General features: G+C 46.5%; 1 protein-coding gene across 1 annotated transcript in view; it reads right to left on the reverse strand.

Moving 5' to 3' along the window:
* MYO15B (myosin XVB) overlaps positions 1-20,369 on the reverse strand; it is an 82,531-nt gene extending 62,162 nt beyond the window's left edge. The window contains 6 exon segments of the mRNA XM_075072062.1: positions 1,594-1,721; positions 5,407-5,456; positions 6,964-7,067; positions 8,610-8,706; positions 14,965-15,074; positions 18,117-20,369. Of these exon segments, the coding sequence (XP_074928163.1) occupies positions 1,594-1,721; positions 5,407-5,456; positions 6,964-7,067; positions 8,610-8,706; positions 14,965-15,074; positions 18,117-20,369 (2,742 nt within the window).
* Positions 20,370-20,691: the final 322 nt, after the last annotated feature.

Consider the following 20,691-nt stretch of genomic DNA (forward strand, 5'->3'; position numbering starts at 1 on the left):
GCAACCCCATTAAAATGGAGTCGTGACCCACTTTGGGGTCCCGATCCACAGTTTGAGAATTGCTGCTAGCTAACTAAAATGTAGCAACATTCCGCTTGGTTCTCCCTTCCCGGTTTGCTAGGGAAAGGTCTAATAACGTCCAGTTCAGGGAGAGATCTTTTAGCATGCTATAACTGTCTGATGTGAAGCTATTGAGCTTGTTGAGCCATTAACTGCCCTAGCCTTCTAGGAACAATCAAGTCATTAAGGGTACTTGTCCCATCCTTGCTAGGGGGAAAGCTGATACGAATCTAATTATGGGTGAGGCTAGGACTGAGTCCTCAAAATGGCAGAGCTGTGTAAGGGCTGGTCTACAGGGAAATTGACCGGCATAGCTTTAGCAGAATAATTACTCCACTTCAGCCATGCCAATCTAACTCCTCTGTGTGGATGTTCTGTTTATTCCAGAATAAAAGTGATTCTTTCAGAATAATTATTTTTCTATAGCTAAGCTGGTCAATTTCCCCCACGTAGACAAAGTCATAGAATCATAGACTTTAAGGTCAGAAGGGGCCATTATGATCTTCTAGTCTGACCTCCTGCACAACGCAGGCCACAGAATCTCACCCACCCACTCCTGTATCAAACCCCAGCCTAACCTATGTCTGAGCTATCGAAGTCATCAGATCGTGGTTTAAAGATTTCAAAGAGCAGAGAATCCTCCAGAAAGTGACTCGTGTCTTAATTAAGTCCTTAATCAGCAGTGCCTTTTATTGCTTCTAAATGTACTGCCATTCAGTTTCTTCAGGTGCTTTGTTTTATTCCACGAAGGATAAAGAAAGGCTCCCTTGATCCAGCCCACATCTCTCCAATCCTTTTCAGCCCACAGAAGAACATAGGCCCAGGCAAAAGCAAATTAACCCCATTGTAGAAAGATGTATTCCAGTGTTGTCAACTTTCATGATTTTGTTATGAGTCTCATGATTATTACTGTTTTCCTTAAAGCCCCAGCTCTTGGAGTAAAGTGGAGATGTGATGATTCCAGCCTTCATTCTTAAAGAAAAGGTAAGTTTCTAGCCCTTGTAGCTGTGCAAAAAACTTCAAAATGTGACCCCAGTGCACCCTGACGGTTCAAAAAGCAAAAGGCAAATAAAAAGAGCACCAAAAATCTATTATTTTTACATAGTCTCATGGTTTTTGTTGAGCCCAACTCATGATTTTTTAACATTTGGGGGGTTGGAAATACTGGGCCTCGGTGTTTAGATGACCCATATAAAAACAAGAGTCCCAATAACACGGCTTTTTCCAAGAGGCAATGGAACCTGAATGATAGGAGAGGGAGAAGTGACAGGGACCAAGCCTCTCCAAACAGAAAGACACGTTCCTTGGGTCAAGAGCGAGAGGGGCCCAGACAGTGCAGAAGGCAGCCAAGATCCAAACCGTAACCCTGTGCCACCTCCAGAAGGGATAATTCAGGAGGGAAGCACAAAGCTCATCATCTTACCTGTTTCCTGCTGGGTCCCCAGCACCAGGCTGATCAGAGACAAAAGTGCTGGTTCAACCATGTCTCTCCTTCGCCTGGCTGGAGTAGCTTACTCCACCCCCCCCACTCACCTGATTCAGGTAAAAGTAAGTCTCTGCCTCATGCAGGAAAAGCTTCTCTTTCTGCTCCACAGGCAGCCCCGCCAGCAGCTCATAAAACACATGGTAGCTCCTCTCGCCACAGGCCTGAAAGGAGATCGCTCACACTGTGGGCCAAACGTCTCGCTATACCACCCCATTGCATCAGAGCTAAGGGAAGTCAAAATTTCATCAAACAAATCCCCCAAGGTATGGAACCCATGCGAACCTCTGGGCTTTGCAAAGCCAGGCTGCAGACTGCAAAAGAACTGGCTCACTTTGAAGTTTCCATCCAGTGCTTTCTATAACCAGGATAGAAACAAACACCCCCTTTCACAGGGCTCCCACTGCTGGTCCTTGCACACCCAAGCAGAGCAGGGGGAGAGAAAAATTAATGGAACTTTTAATAAACTTTAAGCAGTGTAGTTCAAGTTGCTGGGGCTAGAGGGAGCTCTTATTTATCCATACTGGGTTCTCTTATCCCTACTGCAAATCTGAGCCAAATAATTCCTGTTAACTTCAGTAGGCCAGATTTTCAGCTGGTATAAATAAATGTGGTTTCATGGACATCAGTGGAGCTATCCTGTCATACACCAGCTGTATAGGGTTGCCAACCCTCCAAGATTGGCCTGGAGTCTCCAGGAATTAAGAGATTAATCAATGTGATATATGCCATCATGTGCCGGCAATGCCCCTCTGCCATGTACATTGGCCAAACTGGACAGTCTCTACGCAAAAGAATCAACGGACACAAATCTGACATCAGGAATCATAACATTCAAAAACCAGTGGGAGAACACTTCAACCTAACTACTCAGTGACAGACCTGAAGGTGGCAATTTTTAACAAAAAAACTTCAAAAACAGACTCCAAAGAGAGACTGCTGAACTCGAATTAATATGCAAATTACATGCAATTAACTTAGGTTTAAACAGAGACTGGGAATGGTTGGGTCATTACACTAATTGAATCTATTCTCCTATGTTAAGTTCTCCTCACACCTTCTATAGCTCATCTCAATTATCACTTCAAAAGTTTTTTTTTTCCTGCTGATAATAGCTCATCTCAATTGATTAGACTCTTCCTGTTGGTATGCATACTTCCACCTTTTCATGTTCTCTGTATGTATAAATATCTCCTGTCTGTGTGTTCGATTCTATGCATCGGATGAAGTGAGCTGTAGCCCACGAAAGCTTATGCTGAAATAAATTTGTTAGTCTCTAAGGTGCCACAAGGACTCCTGTTCCTTTTGCGGATACAGACTAACATGGCTGCTACTCTGAAACCAGGCATTTGCATGGCACTTTTGTAGCCAGTATTGCAAGGTATTTACATGCCAGATATGCTAAACATTCATATGTCCCTTCATGCTTCGGCCACCGTTCCAGAGGACATGCTTCCATCCTGATGATGCTCGTTAAAAAAAATAATGCATTAATTAAATTTGTGATTGAACTCCTTGAGGAGAACTGTATGTCTCCTGCTCTGTGTTTTACCCACATTCTGCCATATATTTCATATTATAGCGGTCTCGGATGATGACCCAGCACATGTTGTTCATTTTAAGAACACTTTCACTGCAGATTTGACAAAACGCAAAGAAGGTACCAATGTGAGATTTCTAAATATAGCTACAGCACTTGAACCAAGGTTTAAGAATCTGAAGTGCCTTCCAAAATCTGAGAGGGATGAGGTATGCGGCATGCTTTCAGAAGTCTTAAAAGACTTACATGGCTACCGCTCTTAAAAGAGCAACACTCTGATGTGGAAACTACAGAACCCGAACCACCAAAAAAGAAAATCAACTTTCTCCAGGTGGCATCTGACTCAGATAATGAAAATGAACATGCATCGGTCCACATTGCTTTGGATTATTATCGAGAAGAACTGGTCATCAGCATGGACACAAGTCCTCTGGAATGGTGGCTGAAGCATGAAGGGACGTATGAATCTTTAGCACATCTGGGACATAAATATCTTGCAACCAGGGCCAGTGCTACTATTTAGGCAGCCTAGGCAATCGCCTAGGGCACCAGGATTATTCAGGGGAGGCATTTTGCCGGGGGCGCGGTAGGCGGCTCTGGTTGACCTGCTGCAGGCATGCCTGCGGAGGATCCGTTGGTCCGCGGCTCCGGTGGAGCTGCCGCAGTCGTGCCTGCGGATGGTCGGCTGCTCGCGCACCTCTGGTGGACCGCCCGCAGGCATGCCTTCGGCAGCTCCACCAGAGCCGCAGGATCAGCTCGGGGGGCGGCGAAATGGCTGTGTGCCTAGGGTGCGAGAAACCCTAGCGCCAGTCCTGCTTGCAACGACGGCTACAACAGTGCCATGAGAATGCCTGTCCTCACTTTCAGGTGAATTGTAAGCAAGAAATGGGTAGCATTATCTCCTGCAAATGTAAACAAATTTGTTTGTCTGAGTGATTAGCTGAACAAGAAGTAGGAGTGAGTGGACTTCCAGGCTCTAAAATTTTACATTGTTTTACTTTTTAATGCAGTTTTTTTTACATATTTTTACATTTGTAAATTCATCTTTCATGATAAAGAGATTGCACTACAGTACTTGTATTAGGTGAATTGAAAAATACTATTTATTTTGGTTTTTTTACAGTGCAAATACTTGTAATCAAAAATAAAGTGAGCACTGTACACTTTGTATTCTGTGTTGTAATTGAAATCATATCTGAAAATGTAGAAAACATCCACAAATATTTCAATAAATGGTATTCTATTACTAACACTGCGATTAATCATGATTAATTTTTTTTTATCATTTGACAGCCCTCGTTAATACACTAATATGGCACTATAGAAATAAACAATAGTTATGGGATTAATGCATTGTGCAGAGCCCACGTCAAAAAGACAGCAGCAGTGAGATCATTTCTCTCCTGCAGTTCCAGAAATTGTCTGGCAACGGTAACGATGGGTTTATCAAGTCAGTCATTTAAAATCACCTAATTAGGTTTGGGTTTACTGAGAACATGCGGAAAGTGCTGTAATAGCTGGACATTTAAAAAACACACTACAGCTGACTGAAGCGTTTGTGAGGCCTGTGATCTATCTTACCATATAAAAAAAAACAGATAGAGGGCTTGGATGGATCAGTAGAATGGGAACAAGACCACCTGGGTTAGCCCATCATCTCTGGGCACCTATGCCAAGGCAATAAGCTCAATAGTGTCTGAACCAAGGTCCTGATGAATATTTGTCAATTTCACAAAAGCACCACACAGTTCATCCCAGCTGACAGCATCTGCTCAGGGGAGGCCCAGAACAGAATGCTGCAGGGAGGGCTCCACCATAGGAGGGGCTGCAGATAAAGCGCAACCTGTGCCCACACTAGATTCAGCCCATGGAGGTGACACATGAGACTAACCTAACCTGAAACTCTGCTACTGTCCACTAGGATTGAGGGCCTGCCTCTTGCCATGTGACAAGAGAAGCTGCAGGATAGCAGTGGACAGTACAGAGGGGGAGAGAAAACCATCATCACACTGCAAGTTTACTCCAGCAGCTGCAGGAATTCCTTGCACTTGGTAATTAACATAGAATATTAAGGTTGGAAGGGACCTCAGGAGGTCATCTAGTCCAACCCCCTGCTCAAAGCAGGACCAATCCCCAGATTTTTACCCCAGTTCCTCCAAATGGCCCCCTCAAGGATTGAACTCACAACCTTGAGTTTAGGGGGCCAATGCTCAAACCACTGAGCTATCCCTCTCCCATAACACAGAAACACAGCCTAGACATGCAGAGATTCTGACCTGTTTGGGGATGTACAGGTGGTTGGTTCTTAACTGAAACACAATGCAGGACTTTTCCAGAAGGTACTGGGAGATGGACGTACCCACCACGACCCCACTGTGTGTGCGAGAGAGAGGGAGAGAGAGGTTCTGTGAGAGAGGACTGAGGGCTTGCTGGAGACCCAGCTATACTCTGTACAGGGGGCCAGGCAGAGGGAGTCCTTACCTAGAGATACAAATCCAAGATGCAAAATTTGGATCTGAATTTCAAAGCCCATCGACACCAAAGTTTAGGTCTTCAGAGCTGGGATCTTGGAGCAGCTCCATTATAGAGAAAGGAGCCAACTCTAGAATATGCATCTGGATCCAGGTTTAGACTGTGAACAACCTCCCCAAATTCAGGGGCACTTGGATCTCCCTTCTCTACACACAGTAAACCACAAAGATCCCCACTGAGCAATCCCCAAAATGGTCCCAGGCATAATCTGTGCATGTTCCCTAACCATTCTCCACACATCTGTGCTCGTTGTTTCTTTGCGCTCCCTTGTCTGTCTACATCCACCCATCATCTCTCATCTTTTACTTAAATTTTAAGCTCTTTGGGGCAGAGACCAGCTTTTTGTCCTGTGTTTGTACAGCACCTAGCACAGTGGGGTCCTGATCCATGACTGACTCCTACGTGCTATTGCAATAACAACAATGTGCTGCAGAGGCTAGAGTTTGGGAGAGACCTAAACATTACATAGGAGTTATGCTGTAGGGATGGTTTTATTATAGACCTTTACTTAGTAAAATATTTGCCATGTCAAAGTAATAGCTTTGAAGTTGACTCCTTCCCAGTTCTCACCACATGTACCCCAGGGCCCTCCCCAAGGAGGAGGTTTTGCAGCAGCTACCCAGCTGGCAGTGCAATGGTGGAGCTTTTCTTGGAACCGAGCCCCACTGTGTTCTCATTGGTTCAAGCCCACGATACAGCTCCAGTTAACATTGTTCAGTCCTCTCTGCACTGCAAGACTGAGCCATGTTAGACCCTCACCAGCTTCTACTGTGTTGTAACTGGTCTCAAACACGGTAACTTGTCACTCTGAAGCAGACAGAGGTCCAGCAGATAGGGCCCACTGGACTGGGAGTCAGGAGACCTGGGTTCTTTCTCTGCAACTGACCTGCTGTGTGACCCTAGGCAAGTCTGTTAATCTCTGTATGCTTCCATTTTCCTTCCCCCTCCTTTTGTGTGTCTCATCTATTTGGACTGTAAGCTCTTTGGGACAGGGACTCTCTTTCCCTGAGTGTATGTACAGCACCAAGCACAATGGAGCCCTGATCTCAGTGCTATTGTAATAAGGAAAGCACAGTAGATGGGGGCTTGGTGGTTTCAGTCAGAGAAATCTTGCAGGTTTCATGTGTTCTTTTGTAGACAAAACTCAAAAGCAAATCCAGGGGTGCAAATTGACCCCCCCCATAGAAAGTGGGGGGAGAAAGAGGGCTGTTGTTGCATAACCCCCCTGTACAACTCACTTTCCAGCAGATTAGCACTGGATCTGTTCCTGTGCATGCCCGACTCATTCTCCTCCCGCTCCAGCATGCATCACTGCACAGCTGGCTAATGGCAGCGCCTTTTGACTCACTGTCTCAGGTGGACATGCAGAAATTTCCCAAAGCGGCTAGAGTTGTTGTTGAGGATGGTTTTAGCATTCCCAAAGCTCTCCAGGATGGGCTGTATGTCACAGGGCTGGAGAGGGCGGAGGATACAAGACCTTATGTTAAACAAACCAGATAACACTGTGGCATTGCCCAGAGACCAGGGCCCCATACATAAAACAAAGGGATGATCCTTGTCCCAAAGGGCATTGGACTGAAAGACATGACCAGAGAGACAAGGTGAATCCAACAGCCGGCCAGAGGATACAACTCAAGGGAGCAGTAACACGATACAGAGCCTCTAGCACTAGGTCGCTAGCTGAACTCAAACCTAGGCTGGCAGTGACTGATAGTTGTTCCCACCTCACTGTTGCCCAGTGACCTAAGTTGCTTTTCAGTTGCTAAGTTCCTAACAGGTTAGGTGTCCGCTTCACAAAAACCGTCTCTGCCATAACCGGGCCCTTTGCTGGCGATCTTGGTAGAGAGACGGTACAGAAGCTGAACGGGCCTTACAGATGGGCCTTCCAAGCCAGAGGAAAGGTGCAGCCTGGGGAAGCTTGTGCCACTTCTACCACTGCCTGTTCTTTGAACAATCGGTGTAGGGTTCTAAAGCTGTGCACCAAGCACCCAAGAGCAGTGAATTCACTCAGACCCCTTACACATTCAAGGAGGTTTTCAAAGGTGCCTAAGCCCCACCGACATGACTGGGACTCCGGCTTCTTTCAAATGAGATTCCTGTGGGTCTGCACTCACGTGACCTGAATTCCAAATCGAGATTCAGGTCACATGATCAGTTATAACTATCGATGGCTGTTGCTCATCCATGGGGAAAGTGAAGCTAGAAAATGTTCTCACTGGTTCAAGCCGGCCTTAGACACCAGTGCCCGATGCCCCAGATCTTAGCAGGCTGGCGTCTGGGCCTTGGACAGCTAGATCAGCTACCTTTGAAAAGACACGGACTGAAACATGTGGCCCCCAGTGCCCCACTTCATGGCAAACATGGCCAGCCACACTCTGATGCCAGACACTCGCCCTTCTGTCTCCACCTCCAACTTAAGAACAGACATGAACGGTGTGAGCCCCTGCTTTGCTTTTGTCTTTCAGTCCTGCTCAGCTTGACATTAGCCAGTCCCTGCTGACCCATTCTATCCCATGCCTACTGTTCAGTTTCTTATATTGTGCTCATCACCATAGTATCTGAGCCCCTTCCTGTAGTGACTGACACAACATGACTATAAGCACACATCACGGTACATAGGCATCGACTCCATGGGTGCTCCGGGGCTGGAGCACCCACTGGTGCTTAGCACCCACCAGCAGCCAGTTCCTCCCACCTAGCACCTCCTGCCCGCTGGCAGCCCTGTCAATCAACTCCTCCCTCTCCCTCCCAGCGCTTCCCACCTGCCTCGATCAGCTGTTCTGGGGCATGTAGGAGGAGCTGCATGGAGGGGTAGCGGCTGGGATGGAGCATGCATGGGGGAGAGGGCAGGACTGGGCAAGGCAGGGGTGGGAAGAGGAGGGGCAGGGGCAGGAAGGGGTGGAGCCTGGGGCTGAGTGGGGCTTGAATATCCCCTGGGAAAGGAAGAAGCCAGCACCTGTGTCGCAGTACATAGAAACATTAGCCACCCCTTACCTGCCTGATCCCAGGGCTGTCTTGTCTCTGGTATAAGGTGCTCAGGTACTGCATGATTGCTTTGGCAGCTTCTGTTTTATCTGATCCACTGTGCTCACTGGGGGAGAAAGGCTAAGGATCAGAGACGGCTATAAGGATCGGACTAGCTGTGCCTAGAGTAATTAGGCAAGATCGTCAACTAGTGTGAGTCAGCATAGCTCTGCCTAAGACAATGATTTACAGCAACTCAGGATCTGGCCCATATTGTTTAAAAGTCTGGTGGCAAGTTAGAAAAATGGGCCCAAGCAAAAAACCCAGATCCAGAGCCAACCTACTTCCCTTTCCACCTCAGACTGTGGGGAAATCAGCTCAGGCCTATGAGGAGCAGCTAAGTTCAAGCTACACAAGCAGGTTGTGAAAGGAGAGGCCTAGCTTTTCCCAGCTCTCCATTCACACAGCTTCTCTGCACCAGACACAGTGACATCACACGCGACCAAAGAAACACAAGAGAAATGCCTGACATCATAAAAACAAAACTGCCATTGGCTGACGGTCTGACCATACTCTGAGGGCAAGGCATTGTAATCAAGCAACTTTTGAAGGCTGCCGGCTTTAGGTATTGACCTTTCCATGGATGTCATACACACCATAAAGCCAGCACAATTGTATGTCATCCTGTTTCATCTGCCCAGACAAGACTAATCCCTTCTCTGTGGTGGCTGAGCCATGTTCTGTGAAATATTACAAACAGCATTTCTTCCAGCAGCAATGTATTTGCAATGGCAACCAATCAGCACAATCAGCATGGCAACATATCATAAGCCTCTTCCCAAATCTGGACCTTAGTGTCCAAAAATCTGGGTGCCTAGCATGAACCCCTCTAAGCTCAATTTACCAGCTTAGATCTGATCTCGCTGCCACCATCCAAAATTTCCAGGGTTTTGGCCCCCTCTGGTCTCCCCAAAACCTTCCCTGGAGGGACCCCAAGACTCAGAAACCCTGAGCCTACAACAAAGGGAAATAACCCACTTCCCTTCCCTCTCTCTCTCCCACCCAGACTTTCCTCTCTGGGCTAACCTGGGAGTATTGATGCAATCTCTTTACATCACAATACCAAGAAGCATATCTCCTCTATTCCACAAAGAGACAAACCCCAAATACAAGGAAACAGAAGAGATTCTATCTCTCCTCCCCCTTAGCTTCTTCCCGCCCTGGGACACTAGGAGAGTTAAACACAGAGCGTAGTGTTTCCCCTCCCCCCTGTCTTTCCTTTCTCCTTAACCAGAGAAAAACTCAAACAGGTTTTAAAAAGAAAGCTTTATATAAAAAAGAAAGAAAAAAGACATAAACATATTCTCTGTAACAAGATGACAATACAGGGCTATTGCTTATAAGAAAAATATGAATAAACAGTCTGATTCAAAAAGATATCCAATTTGAAACATTCCAGCAAGTTACACACATGTAAATACACCCAAAACAACATAAAAGCCTATATTGTTTTTCTACCTGTACTTACAAGTTGGAAACAGAAGATTAGAAGAAGAAAGAAGCTTCTCATAGCTGAGAGACAAACAAAAGACTCAGAGTCCAAAAATTCCCTCCCTGACTTTGAAAAATCCAGTTTCCTAATTGGTCCTCTGGTCAGGTGTTTGGTTCCCTTTGTTAACCCTTTACAGGTAAAAGAAACATTAACCCTTAGCTATCTATTTATGACACAACATCACTCACATGAGGGGTGGAAGTGCCCTAAAAGTGGGCGAGTCACAGGAGCCCAAACCATGGCCCTGCTTCCTCCGTGCCATGCCACATCCCCAAGGCGATGCCCCCACACCACCCCTTCCCGCTCCTCTCCCCTCATCACTTGCCCTTACGGTCAGTTAAAAGTGGGAGGCCATGGCCCCCTGGCCCTCCTGTTCTGGTGGCCCTGCCAGGAAGTGCTGTGTGCCAGTATGATTGTTTCAAAAGTGACACTGACAGATGTCATCATGAATAGCCAATTGTGAGTGGGCAGGTCTTCCACATGCTCAGAGGCAGCTGGAGATGCCCCAAGAGGGCGAGACTGTTTGTTAGGAACATAGGAAATGACAGATTAGATCAGATTCAAAGTCCATCTGTCCAACAGTGACCAGCACCAGATTCTTCAGAGGAAAGTGTGAGAACCCACAGTGGGCAGATGTGGGATAATCTGCTTCCCAAAGTAGGTCTCACCCTGGTCTCCTGGTTAGAGATTGGCTTAACCCCTGAAGTATGAGGTTTAACATCCTTTCCAGCGTTATCATTAGTTATAACCACCCTGGATATTCTCAGTATCCATATTAGTGTCCAACTCCTTCTAACTCTTGCTAAGTTCTTAGCCTCAATTACTTCCTGAGGCAATAAATTCCATAGTTTAAACTACACATGGTGTGAAAATATTTCATTTTACCAGTTTTGAAATTTCTGCCATTTCATGTCTTTCAAATTCCCTGTTCTTGTGCTGTGCAGCATGGAGAACACAAGCTTCCGATCTACCTTCTCCAGATCATTCATTATCTCATAGACTTATGCCCCCTCTTATTCTTCTCCTTTCTAAGGTAACCATCCCAATCTTTACCGTCTCTTGTCACGAGAGCGTTTCCAGGCCACTGATTGTTCTTCTCACCTTTCTCTGAACCCTTCCCCACAATGCTCCAAGTTTCTGCAACACACTTTCTAAGATGGAGTGAGCAGTACTGTGCAGAGTATCCAAATAATACATTACAAAGATTTCTTGGTCTATAAAAATGGAAGAGGGGGAGCTGAACCTCAAGTGACAAGCAATTGAACCAAGTGATTGTGTACAGTATTACTGTATTATAAAAGTGTATAGTGAGGTCTCTTCTGAAAGCTAATGGCACATTCGTGACTAATAATCATTCTGAAATGTATGTATTTTTATGAGGAAATATGGATATTTAATGATATTAGGCTTTAAATTCTGTGACCAAACAGGGAGAAACAGGATTTGCTCCCAGGCAGGAGGGAAGGCAGCTATCTACCTGTCTCCAATGAAATATAAGCCAGATAAGACCAAAAACAGTAGAAGCCACATTTACACAGAAATCAGCTAGGGGATGGGAAGTCCACGGCGAGAGAAGAACAGCATGAGGCCATCTTGCTTCTTGAAACAAGGTCATTGAACTTTAGAATATATAAGCAAGGACAGAAGACATCTTTGGCATCCATCACTAGACAGGCACAAGGGGACAGAGCTCTTGCAAACTGGGAAAGATGGGTCCTTCAACCAAGTTGAGGTTGAAGTGTCTGGGAACTGAACATAGATGAGAAAAAACATCTTGAATAAAACCAATCCCTTGCTAGATTAAGTTTGACACTTCTAGAAGCATGTCTTCACTTTTATTTGCTTGTAACGCTGTCTAACTTTATTTCTTGTACTTGGCGTCACTTAACCTATGTGCTGTTGTTAATACATTTGTTTTATTTTTACTATCAATAACTCAGTACTGCATTTGCAGGGAAAGGCGAATAAGCTGTGATGTGCTGTTGTCTCTTTAAAGGAGCAATGAACCTTATTATTTCTCTGAAATGTCCCGGAGAGGGCCGGGCATTGCAGAGCAAATGGTTTTGGGGAAATCTGGGACTGGGCATGTGGTGGGGTCACCTTTCAGGTTGTAACAAAGCCTGGTGGAAGCCAGGATGTGGGGGCTGTAAACAGGCTGCTAGGGTCAGAGCTGCTAAACCAGGGCTGTCTAGCGCGCGCGCGCGCACACACACACACACACTCAGGGTGTGACCTGCATGCTTGTGGGCTGGCTGAGAGTGTCCCAGGCTGGGAGCTATAGCAGTAAAGCATTGTAAGGCACCCCGGGTTGCAGGGCAAATGCTGGCACAACCCCTTGCTGGTCTGGATTGGAGCCCCCCGAGGTATGACAGTAACAGCTGCAGATTTTGCTACCTCCCTGCTCAACCCCCTTTCCAGATCATTAATAAATACATTAAAGAACACAGGACCTACTTTAGAACCTTGAGGTCCCCACTGTTAACTTGCTGCTGTGATGAAAATTCATCATTTAAACTTACTCTCTGCTGTCTGTATCCTAGCCAGTTTTTGATCCAAGACAATACTTTGCTTTGGAACATAATTTCTTAGCTTCTTTAGTAGCCTCTTGTATGGAACCTTGTACAAGGCCTTGTAGAATTCTAAGAGATCAGTGAGGCATGATTTTCCTTTGCAAAATCTGGCTAGTTAAACCTTATTATATCACAACCTTGCAGCTGTTTTGCAGTTATGTTTTTATAGATTCCGTCATTTTGCCAGGCACAGATCTAAGACTCACTGGTCTACCATTCCCTGGACCACCCAGAGAGTCTTGTTAAAATATGCATACCACATGTGCTCCTTTTCAATCCTCTGGAACAGTTGTTCCAATAGGGCAGAAACTTAAAGAGAGAGGAGGAATCTCAGCCCCACACAATGTCCTCATTTCCTACCTGATGACGATGCACTCTCTTGCTCTGAAGTCTGGGATAGAGTGTAGGCCATTTCTGCAATGGCAAAGATGTGTCTAGATGAACAGAAAAAAAAATTCAATTTGTTACTTTGGTCCTGATTTCCAACTTGCACAAACACAGCGCCATGGGTTAGTTAGCAGATATCTGCTCTGGAGGCAAGCCTGTAACAGAATCCCAGATTCGAGAGTCATGGCCAGAGCCAGTGTTAGCCCACTGGAGGCCCTAAACAGCAATATTTTTTGTCCCCTCCTGCTCCCCACAATACTAAAACAGGCAAGCTCTTATAATAAAAAGGGAATAGGCGGCCCTATTGAGCTGCTTAGGGCCCTAAGCAATTGCTTAGTCTGCTTATGCCTCTGGCCATGGCAGCATATGTATAGCTGGACATGGGAGGGCAAATCTCTCACTGCTGCAGCTCCACTAGTAATAGCCACCTTAGGAGCCCTAGTGTGACTAAGGCTCCTGTAGCCAACAGCTTTTTAAATGTTGTGTGTCATTTAGACTCGATCTGAGCAAGTTAAAAAACCAGTGTCCACAGGAGCCTCATCCAGACCACGGCTCCCAATGTTGCTAGCTCCAGCAGAGCTACACTGGTGTTAGCAATGGTGGGATGCTATGCCAAAACCCCTAGGGATGGCCACAGTCTTTGTGGTCATCAGCAGGGACTGAACCTGGGACCTTCAGCTAAAGCTGAAGGAAACTTGAGCTGAAGGAAAAACTAGAAAAAGGAAGCTGTTACAGTAGTTGCTGGATCCAGCAACTAGACAAAAGCATCTGCACAAAAGGCCTGATTCAAAACCTACTGAAATCAAGGGGAGCCTTTCCCATTTACTGCAACGGCTTTTGGACCAGGTCGTAAACCAGCGTTTTACCTGAGGATCCATGAATTTTGGTGGTTCGGAGCTGGATGCAGAACCAAACATCACAGCTGGTCTTATCACTAGCATGAGCTAAACACTCTCCAGCCTGGTTGGAAGTGAAGATGTTCTCAACATTGTGGCTCAGCTGGGCCAGGCAGTGCTTGGATATGTAAGTGCTGAGTATCATTATAGCGCTACACAGAGAGGGGCATTTGTCAGGCTAGGGGAGATTTCAATAAACTTCTCTTATTTCAGTCTCTGGCACCTTAATCCCTCAGAGTAGTGGTCGCCAATGGGGTGCCCGCGATGCCCCCACGTCCTGGACCCCGGGAGAGCACCTGCCAAAATGCCGCCGAATTTCAGCGGCATTTCAGCGGGGACGCCTCTTGATGACGCTGCTTGCCATCAACAAGTGATGTCATTGAGAGGTGTCGCTCCCGAATTTCGGCGGGGACGCCTCTCGATGACATCGCTTGTTGACGGCAAGCGGCATCATGGATAGGTGTCGCCGCCGAAATGCCGCGGAAATTCAGATGCATTTCGGCGGGTGCTCCACCGCCGCAGTAGTCCTTCGTCTGGCACTTGCCAGATGAAAAGGTTGGGGACCACTGCCTCAGAGTGTTATTGCAAGGGGAAGAGGGAGGTTTGATTAGGGTTACAGACTCTGAAGTGGGGTAGTTTTCAGTCTCTTTCTCATTAGAAGAGTTGAGCCCAATGGCACAGCTCAGGTCTCAACCCAAGCTTTTCCGACATTCAGTGGTGTTTGCATCAGGCCCACTTTTTCTCCTCAGGTAGAAACTGTTAGCAAATAAAACATGGCATATGGCACCTACAGCAACAATATCAGAGTGCCATACAAGTACCCCTGTGTTGGATGTATCATACACTTCACCCTGCACCAGTCCTACTTCAGAGATGACCTTTGGCCAAGTGAAATGGTCCTGGGAGGCCAGGGGCAACACAGGACTCTGCAGGTTAAGAATAATGAACAGACTTAGTTGTGAAGAAACAAGCATACATACGGGGCATTTTTGGAGAGCGTCCCCTGCTGGTAGTGGGTCACCACCTCTTCCAAGCAGAGATGGAGGGGCTTGAAAGGATTCACAGAGACCAAGTTTTGCCCAACGTAGGTCTAGGAGGGAGGAAATAAAGTTTGGTTTTATTATACCCACTGGCTGATTAGAGATTTCTGGATGGGATCTGGAATTTACTGGGAAGGCCTCGAGTATATGTTGCATAACCAAAACAAAAATGAAATCAACTTTATAGCAACATTAAAGAATCTGATTTAAACTTCTGGAAGCCAAAATCATTCTGGGCAGAGTGAGCTTGACTGTTTTGATTCGCAAAGTGGCTTAGTTAATTTGGGAGGCATGTTCTTCATATCCACACACTTCCTCCGAGCTCCATTTCAGGACAAAGTGAAACTTGGCCAAAGCCAACATGTTCTGCATAGTTTGAGGCCAAAACCATAAACCCCATTTAGCATTCTACGGATGAGAAGGATGGGTGTTCCCTCCTAACTTAGCCAAGCCTGAAACTGGAGCCAGGTGTTCAAAGAACACTCAGAATCAAGGGAAACTGAAGGCTTTCCAGGCTGCGTCACAAACATTTCACACTGCCCCAGTTCTGGGTTCAAAGCAATAATCATTCTCCCTCACTCCATTATGCCTGGCCATTCAAAGGGTCTTAGAGCAGTGGGTAACTGCCTGTGCCAAATAGGTTACAATAGCAAAGCACAGTGGAGTGAGATTCCAGAGTTAAGGAGTGACCATTCTGCAAACATTCTTGGGTTCCACACTTCTCTGTCCACTTATTGGCTTCATTTACCACTGAGATGGTTTCTCTGGCTTCAGCCTTCCAGACTCCTCACTGGGGGACCAGCAAACCCAGATAGCTTCTGCCTCAGCAGCAGCTATAAAGATTCTGCCATCAGAGCCCTCAGCTGTGCTGCTGATGGCAAAGCAGAGCAGATTCCAGGTCACTTTCCTTCCTGTAACTGCACTGGCTGTGCTAGGCTAACAAGAGTAAGGTCTTATCTTTGCCAGAAAAGCGAACTGATATGTCTTGTGTGAAAGACATACAAGGAGCAGATCTGTTGTGCCAGTTTTACCTAGTCACTTATCTAACCACAACCACATTCGCTCTACGCTCCCCTGTCTGGATTGCATACAGCATAAACACATATACACACGCACACACACACCCTCTGGTTTTCTATTGGGTGTGCATAGAGTGATGGCAATTGGTACAGGGGTTAACGACGACCATGCAGCTACGTGGGAGCTGCTGTGATAGGATCCATTACCTAGGTGCATTTGGTGCCTCAGTTGTATCCTGCACTGGCTGTGGGGAGAGGGACAGTCTAGTGCTGACTTTGAGACTGGCACTGGCCATGCTGACCATAGTGGGAGCAGGTAACAACTGTTTTGTGAGGTTTGGGAGGGGGATCTGGGGCTACACAAGGAACGAGAGAGAGGTCCCATGCTGGACAGATACAGCAGGTGAAACCCCGGTGACGTCAACATCTCATCATTACTGGGAAACGTTGGGACCCTGGGGACTGTACTCTGCTAGGGCTGGATGGGGCAAGGGAAACCCCACCCTCAGATTCCTTGTCCCACAAGAATAAGAACTGAAAAAACCTAGCAGCCATACGTAAATGAAATTGCGATGGAATCTCTTCTTCAGACACAGAAGGACTGAGCTCTCACAGACCTCCCTAGAAACACAAGACGCGAGCCGTCAGCCAACTTCATCCAAAGACCTCTCTCATGTATTATAGTCTGTTGGTCATCTGAGGGATGCTGCAAGATGGGGAACAGATGCAGCATCCATTGACTTTATACTGTAGGCCCAGAGTATGGCAGGAACAAGCAGGGCCAGCCCAAGCTCTTACGTTACCCATGATGGAAAATGTTTTCAGCAACCCTGAACAGACGAGCAAACAAAACAGCTCACTCCTATTTGGTGCCCCCAGAAGTTGGCGCCCAAGGTGACTGCCCTCATCACTCGCCTCTGCATTCAGGATTGCATGTGGGCGTGTGTATAAGAGGGAGAGGGAGAGAACACTGCCTGGATGGACTGTGACCTGTCCATGTCTGTGCGATTGGGCTAGCCCCTGCTGTCTGCTACCTAGAGTATATCAGCCTTAATTCTGCTACACAACCATGTGGATTTCATCAGTTACTACTGTTTGAGCAGTACTAAAGCTTGCCAGGGCCTGTGTGGGGAACTCCCATGGGCGTTCCTGTGTCAGCTAGGGTAACAATCCCAGTGATACAAGACATGGTAGAGAGCCTGAGCCTGCTGCAGCTGGTCAATGGGAGGTTTGCCACTGATATCAGTGCGAGGAGGATCGGGCCATTAGATAGATGCTCTGTGTCTCGTCCCACGGATTCTCCTTTTCCACCACATACATCACACAAGAACAGTGTGCTCTTTGTTTCTGGCTATTTTACCAGATAGTGGCCTAGTAGTTAGAACAAGAACTCGATTCCATCTCTACCATTTCTCTCAGCCTGGTATTAGGAAAGTCACGTCAGCTCTCTGGGCCTCAGTTTCCCAATCTGTAAAATGAACTGATCCTTGAAAACCCATTTCAGGACAGGATGCTTCTTATAGTGTAGATGGGATTCCCTGTCTGCACCTCCAAGGGGGTCGGATAGCCATTACGAACCTCTCTTTTTCTGGTGTTCCTCCCTGGAGATACAGCGAGCAAAGTGTACTCTGCCTATGCACAGAGGAGTTTGGGGAGGGACTGCACAATACTGCCATGATTCCCCTTACACCAGCGCAATTCCCTACCCACTCCAGTGCAGGCCTGGACCTAAATAGGACAATTCAGCCCTTCCTCTGGTTTAAAGGGTCATCAGTCCCTCACGGTCATGAGCATCTAAGCCACTCTATTTTTTAGAGTTATAGCTGATGTTCTACTATTTGCCTTCTGCTGAGCCAACAGTGTCTTTGAGGGGTAATAAATAAGCCCCAGCCACTTCCTGCTATCCACAGAACATCACTGACATACTTACTCCAGTCTGGACAGATCTTCAACCTCCTCAAGCTTCATCGAGTGGTTTTCATCCAGGTACTCCTGAAATGTATGGAAGGAATGGCTATGAATTGCTTGCAGGTTGACAGCACCCTAAAGCTTACGTGCCTATTGAGAATATACCTGTTTCCATGTCATGTCCATATCAAGGATATCCTCAGTGACATCTTCTGTCTCCCACCTTTCTCTCAATGTCTTTGGCTTGTAGGTTTTGACCAGATCCTGGTCCTTATACATGGCCCATTTGCTGAGGTTCTTAATGGTGAGTCGCGGGAGCAGCATTTCAGAGTTCAGCCATGCCGTAAGATCACACCCTAGAGTTCGCCACTGAGTCCAGTGCACCTGGGCTGGGGCTTCAGACCCAGCATGTTGGATGAGATTTGCAGCCTCTTTGTCAACATCTCCCTCAAAGTAAGAAGCCATCAGATCCTCTGAGCCCTCTCCTTCCTCCTTTGGAAGGATGTCCTGCTCATACTGATAGTTTCTAGCTGCCTCTGGGAAGAGGAGAGGTTTAGTGGCCTGCTGTGGTGACTGCCCTCTTTGCCCCTTTGCGAGGAACTGAGATTTGGATATATCTTTCCCCTCAAATGTCTTTATCCCTTGGGATGAGGAGCTCAAAAGCCTAGTCACTCTGTACTGAGTTGCAAGGCATTTTGCTTGACTCAGATCACCTGGCATTGACTGATCAATTTCATCATTGTGGGGAAGCCCTTGACTGGTCCTCTGACAGGTTTGCTCCTTAGAGAGGTCATGTTTGAACTTGAAGCACGGCTGCACAGACATCACTGCTTCCCTGCTACATACATCTATTGACTGTGGCTGTGATTCACTATTCTCAGAAGAAACACCTCTTGTCTTCACCATGTGATGGACCCTGGGGAACACAATGGCGAATTTTGCATCAGTGACACTGTTCTTTTTCTTAGCAGGTCCATCCAGATTTAGCAATTGCAGAGAGGAGCTGGCTTCATTAAGGGGAGAATCACATGAAGCCAACTGGACTTCTTCCAGCTCCTCTGCCATCTCAGTACGAGGATGATCCCATTCCAGCAATGGCTGAGAAGAGCTTTTGCTACTCAACTCCCTCTTTCTCTGTTCTCTCGCTGGGCCAGGGGAGGCTCTGACCTGTCTATTGATCAGTCCAGTGGTGCTAATAATCCTGATCGCCATTCTTCTTCTGAATCCAAATGGCTTGCTGCTTCTTTTCTCAAACTTCTTCAGGAGCCAGCCTGAGATACCAACTGCACGTATCACACTTAAAAAACGATCTTTCAGGCTTGCTTTCTTGGGAGGCTTTCGGCTGAGCCAGTCGGTTACTTTTCTAAATGCCGAAAGGGTGAAGCCCTTTTGCTTCAGCACTCGCTCTTTTTCAGAAGGTGCCTCTTCAACCACTTTCTCCTCCGCTATCTCTTCTCTTACTGCTAGAGTCTGACACGAAGCGTGTTTGACGTTCCCAATTACTTTCCCAATCTTCTCTTTCTTGTCAAGATGCTGCTTATCAACAGATAGGATTTTAGTGCTAGAGGAGGAGCTTGAAACACTGGAGAGACTTAATCTTGACTCTCCAAGATCCTTAGCTATATTGGACTTCTTAAGTGCCTTATAGGTTTTTGTGGCACTCTTTTTAGAAGGGACCTTATGAACCTTCTCCAGGTCAGAGCTAGTTTCTGCTGCCTTCTGTAGAGGACTCTGTTTACTTCTTGCCAACAGTTTGGCCTGGGCAACTTTATGATTGTTTTTCAGATTCAGGAGAATCTGGGATTGCATAATGAGAGGACCACAGTTCTTTGCAAGTACAACCACTGAATCCACCTTCCTGTTGCTGTCTGAGGAAGAACTATCCTGATGTACATGTTCTAACTCTTCACCTTGCTTTATGTTCTCAGGCTTCTGGGCTTTCTTTTTTGGCATTTGCTGTGTGGGCCATGCAGGGCCATCTCTCGCCATCCTGCCATTGTCATTCATATTCCCTTCCCAGCTGTTTCCCGGAGGGCCTTTGCTCAAGCCCATGTTAAGGAGCTTTGCTTTGACAGTGCTAGGCAGCGGTTTACTTCTTGGTCTCTCTCGCTTGTTGTCATTGATTCCTTCAACACCATCCTCCTGGCTTTCAGATTTAGCTTGCTCATCTTCAGACAATTCTTCACTGTTGTCTTTTTCCAACAGGTTTTCCTGTTCTTTTTCATTACTCTCATTTTCTCCCTTCACTGAGCTTTTGACTTCATCCTCTGAAGCACCTGCACTATAATCTTCCTCAGTGCTATCATTTAGAGTAGATTTTCTTTGCTTGGAGACTTTATTCTGCTCCTTCATTTTTCCATCTGCCTCAGACTCTTCTGAGACAGTTTCTTCATCTTCAGATTCTTGCCTGTTGTCCATCATCTCCTGTTCTCTTTCACTTTCTCTGGTTGCTTTGTTACTTCCATCATGACACTCTTGGCAGCCTTTTCCTTTGGATGGAAGCCAATTTCCCGTGTAGTTTTTTCCTCAATAGAATGTTCTTCTTCCAAAGAGCTTCTCTTGTCTTTGCTGATTTGGGTATTGTCATCATTAGTCTCACTCTTTCTTCTTGCTTGGCTACGACTGGCTTCATCTCTACAGCCAAAACAAGACCCATCGTCTGAGCTTTCCAGGCTATTTCCTTCCTCACTTGCACTGGAAATAGTCCTGGCTGATTTTCTAACTTGTTTCTTCTTCTGTC

The sequence above is a fragment of the Chelonoidis abingdonii genome, chromosome 13 (assembly GCF_003597395.2).
Source record: "Chelonoidis abingdonii isolate Lonesome George chromosome 13, CheloAbing_2.0, whole genome shotgun sequence".
NCBI classification, from domain to species: domain Eukaryota; kingdom Metazoa; phylum Chordata; order Testudines; family Testudinidae; genus Chelonoidis; species Chelonoidis abingdonii.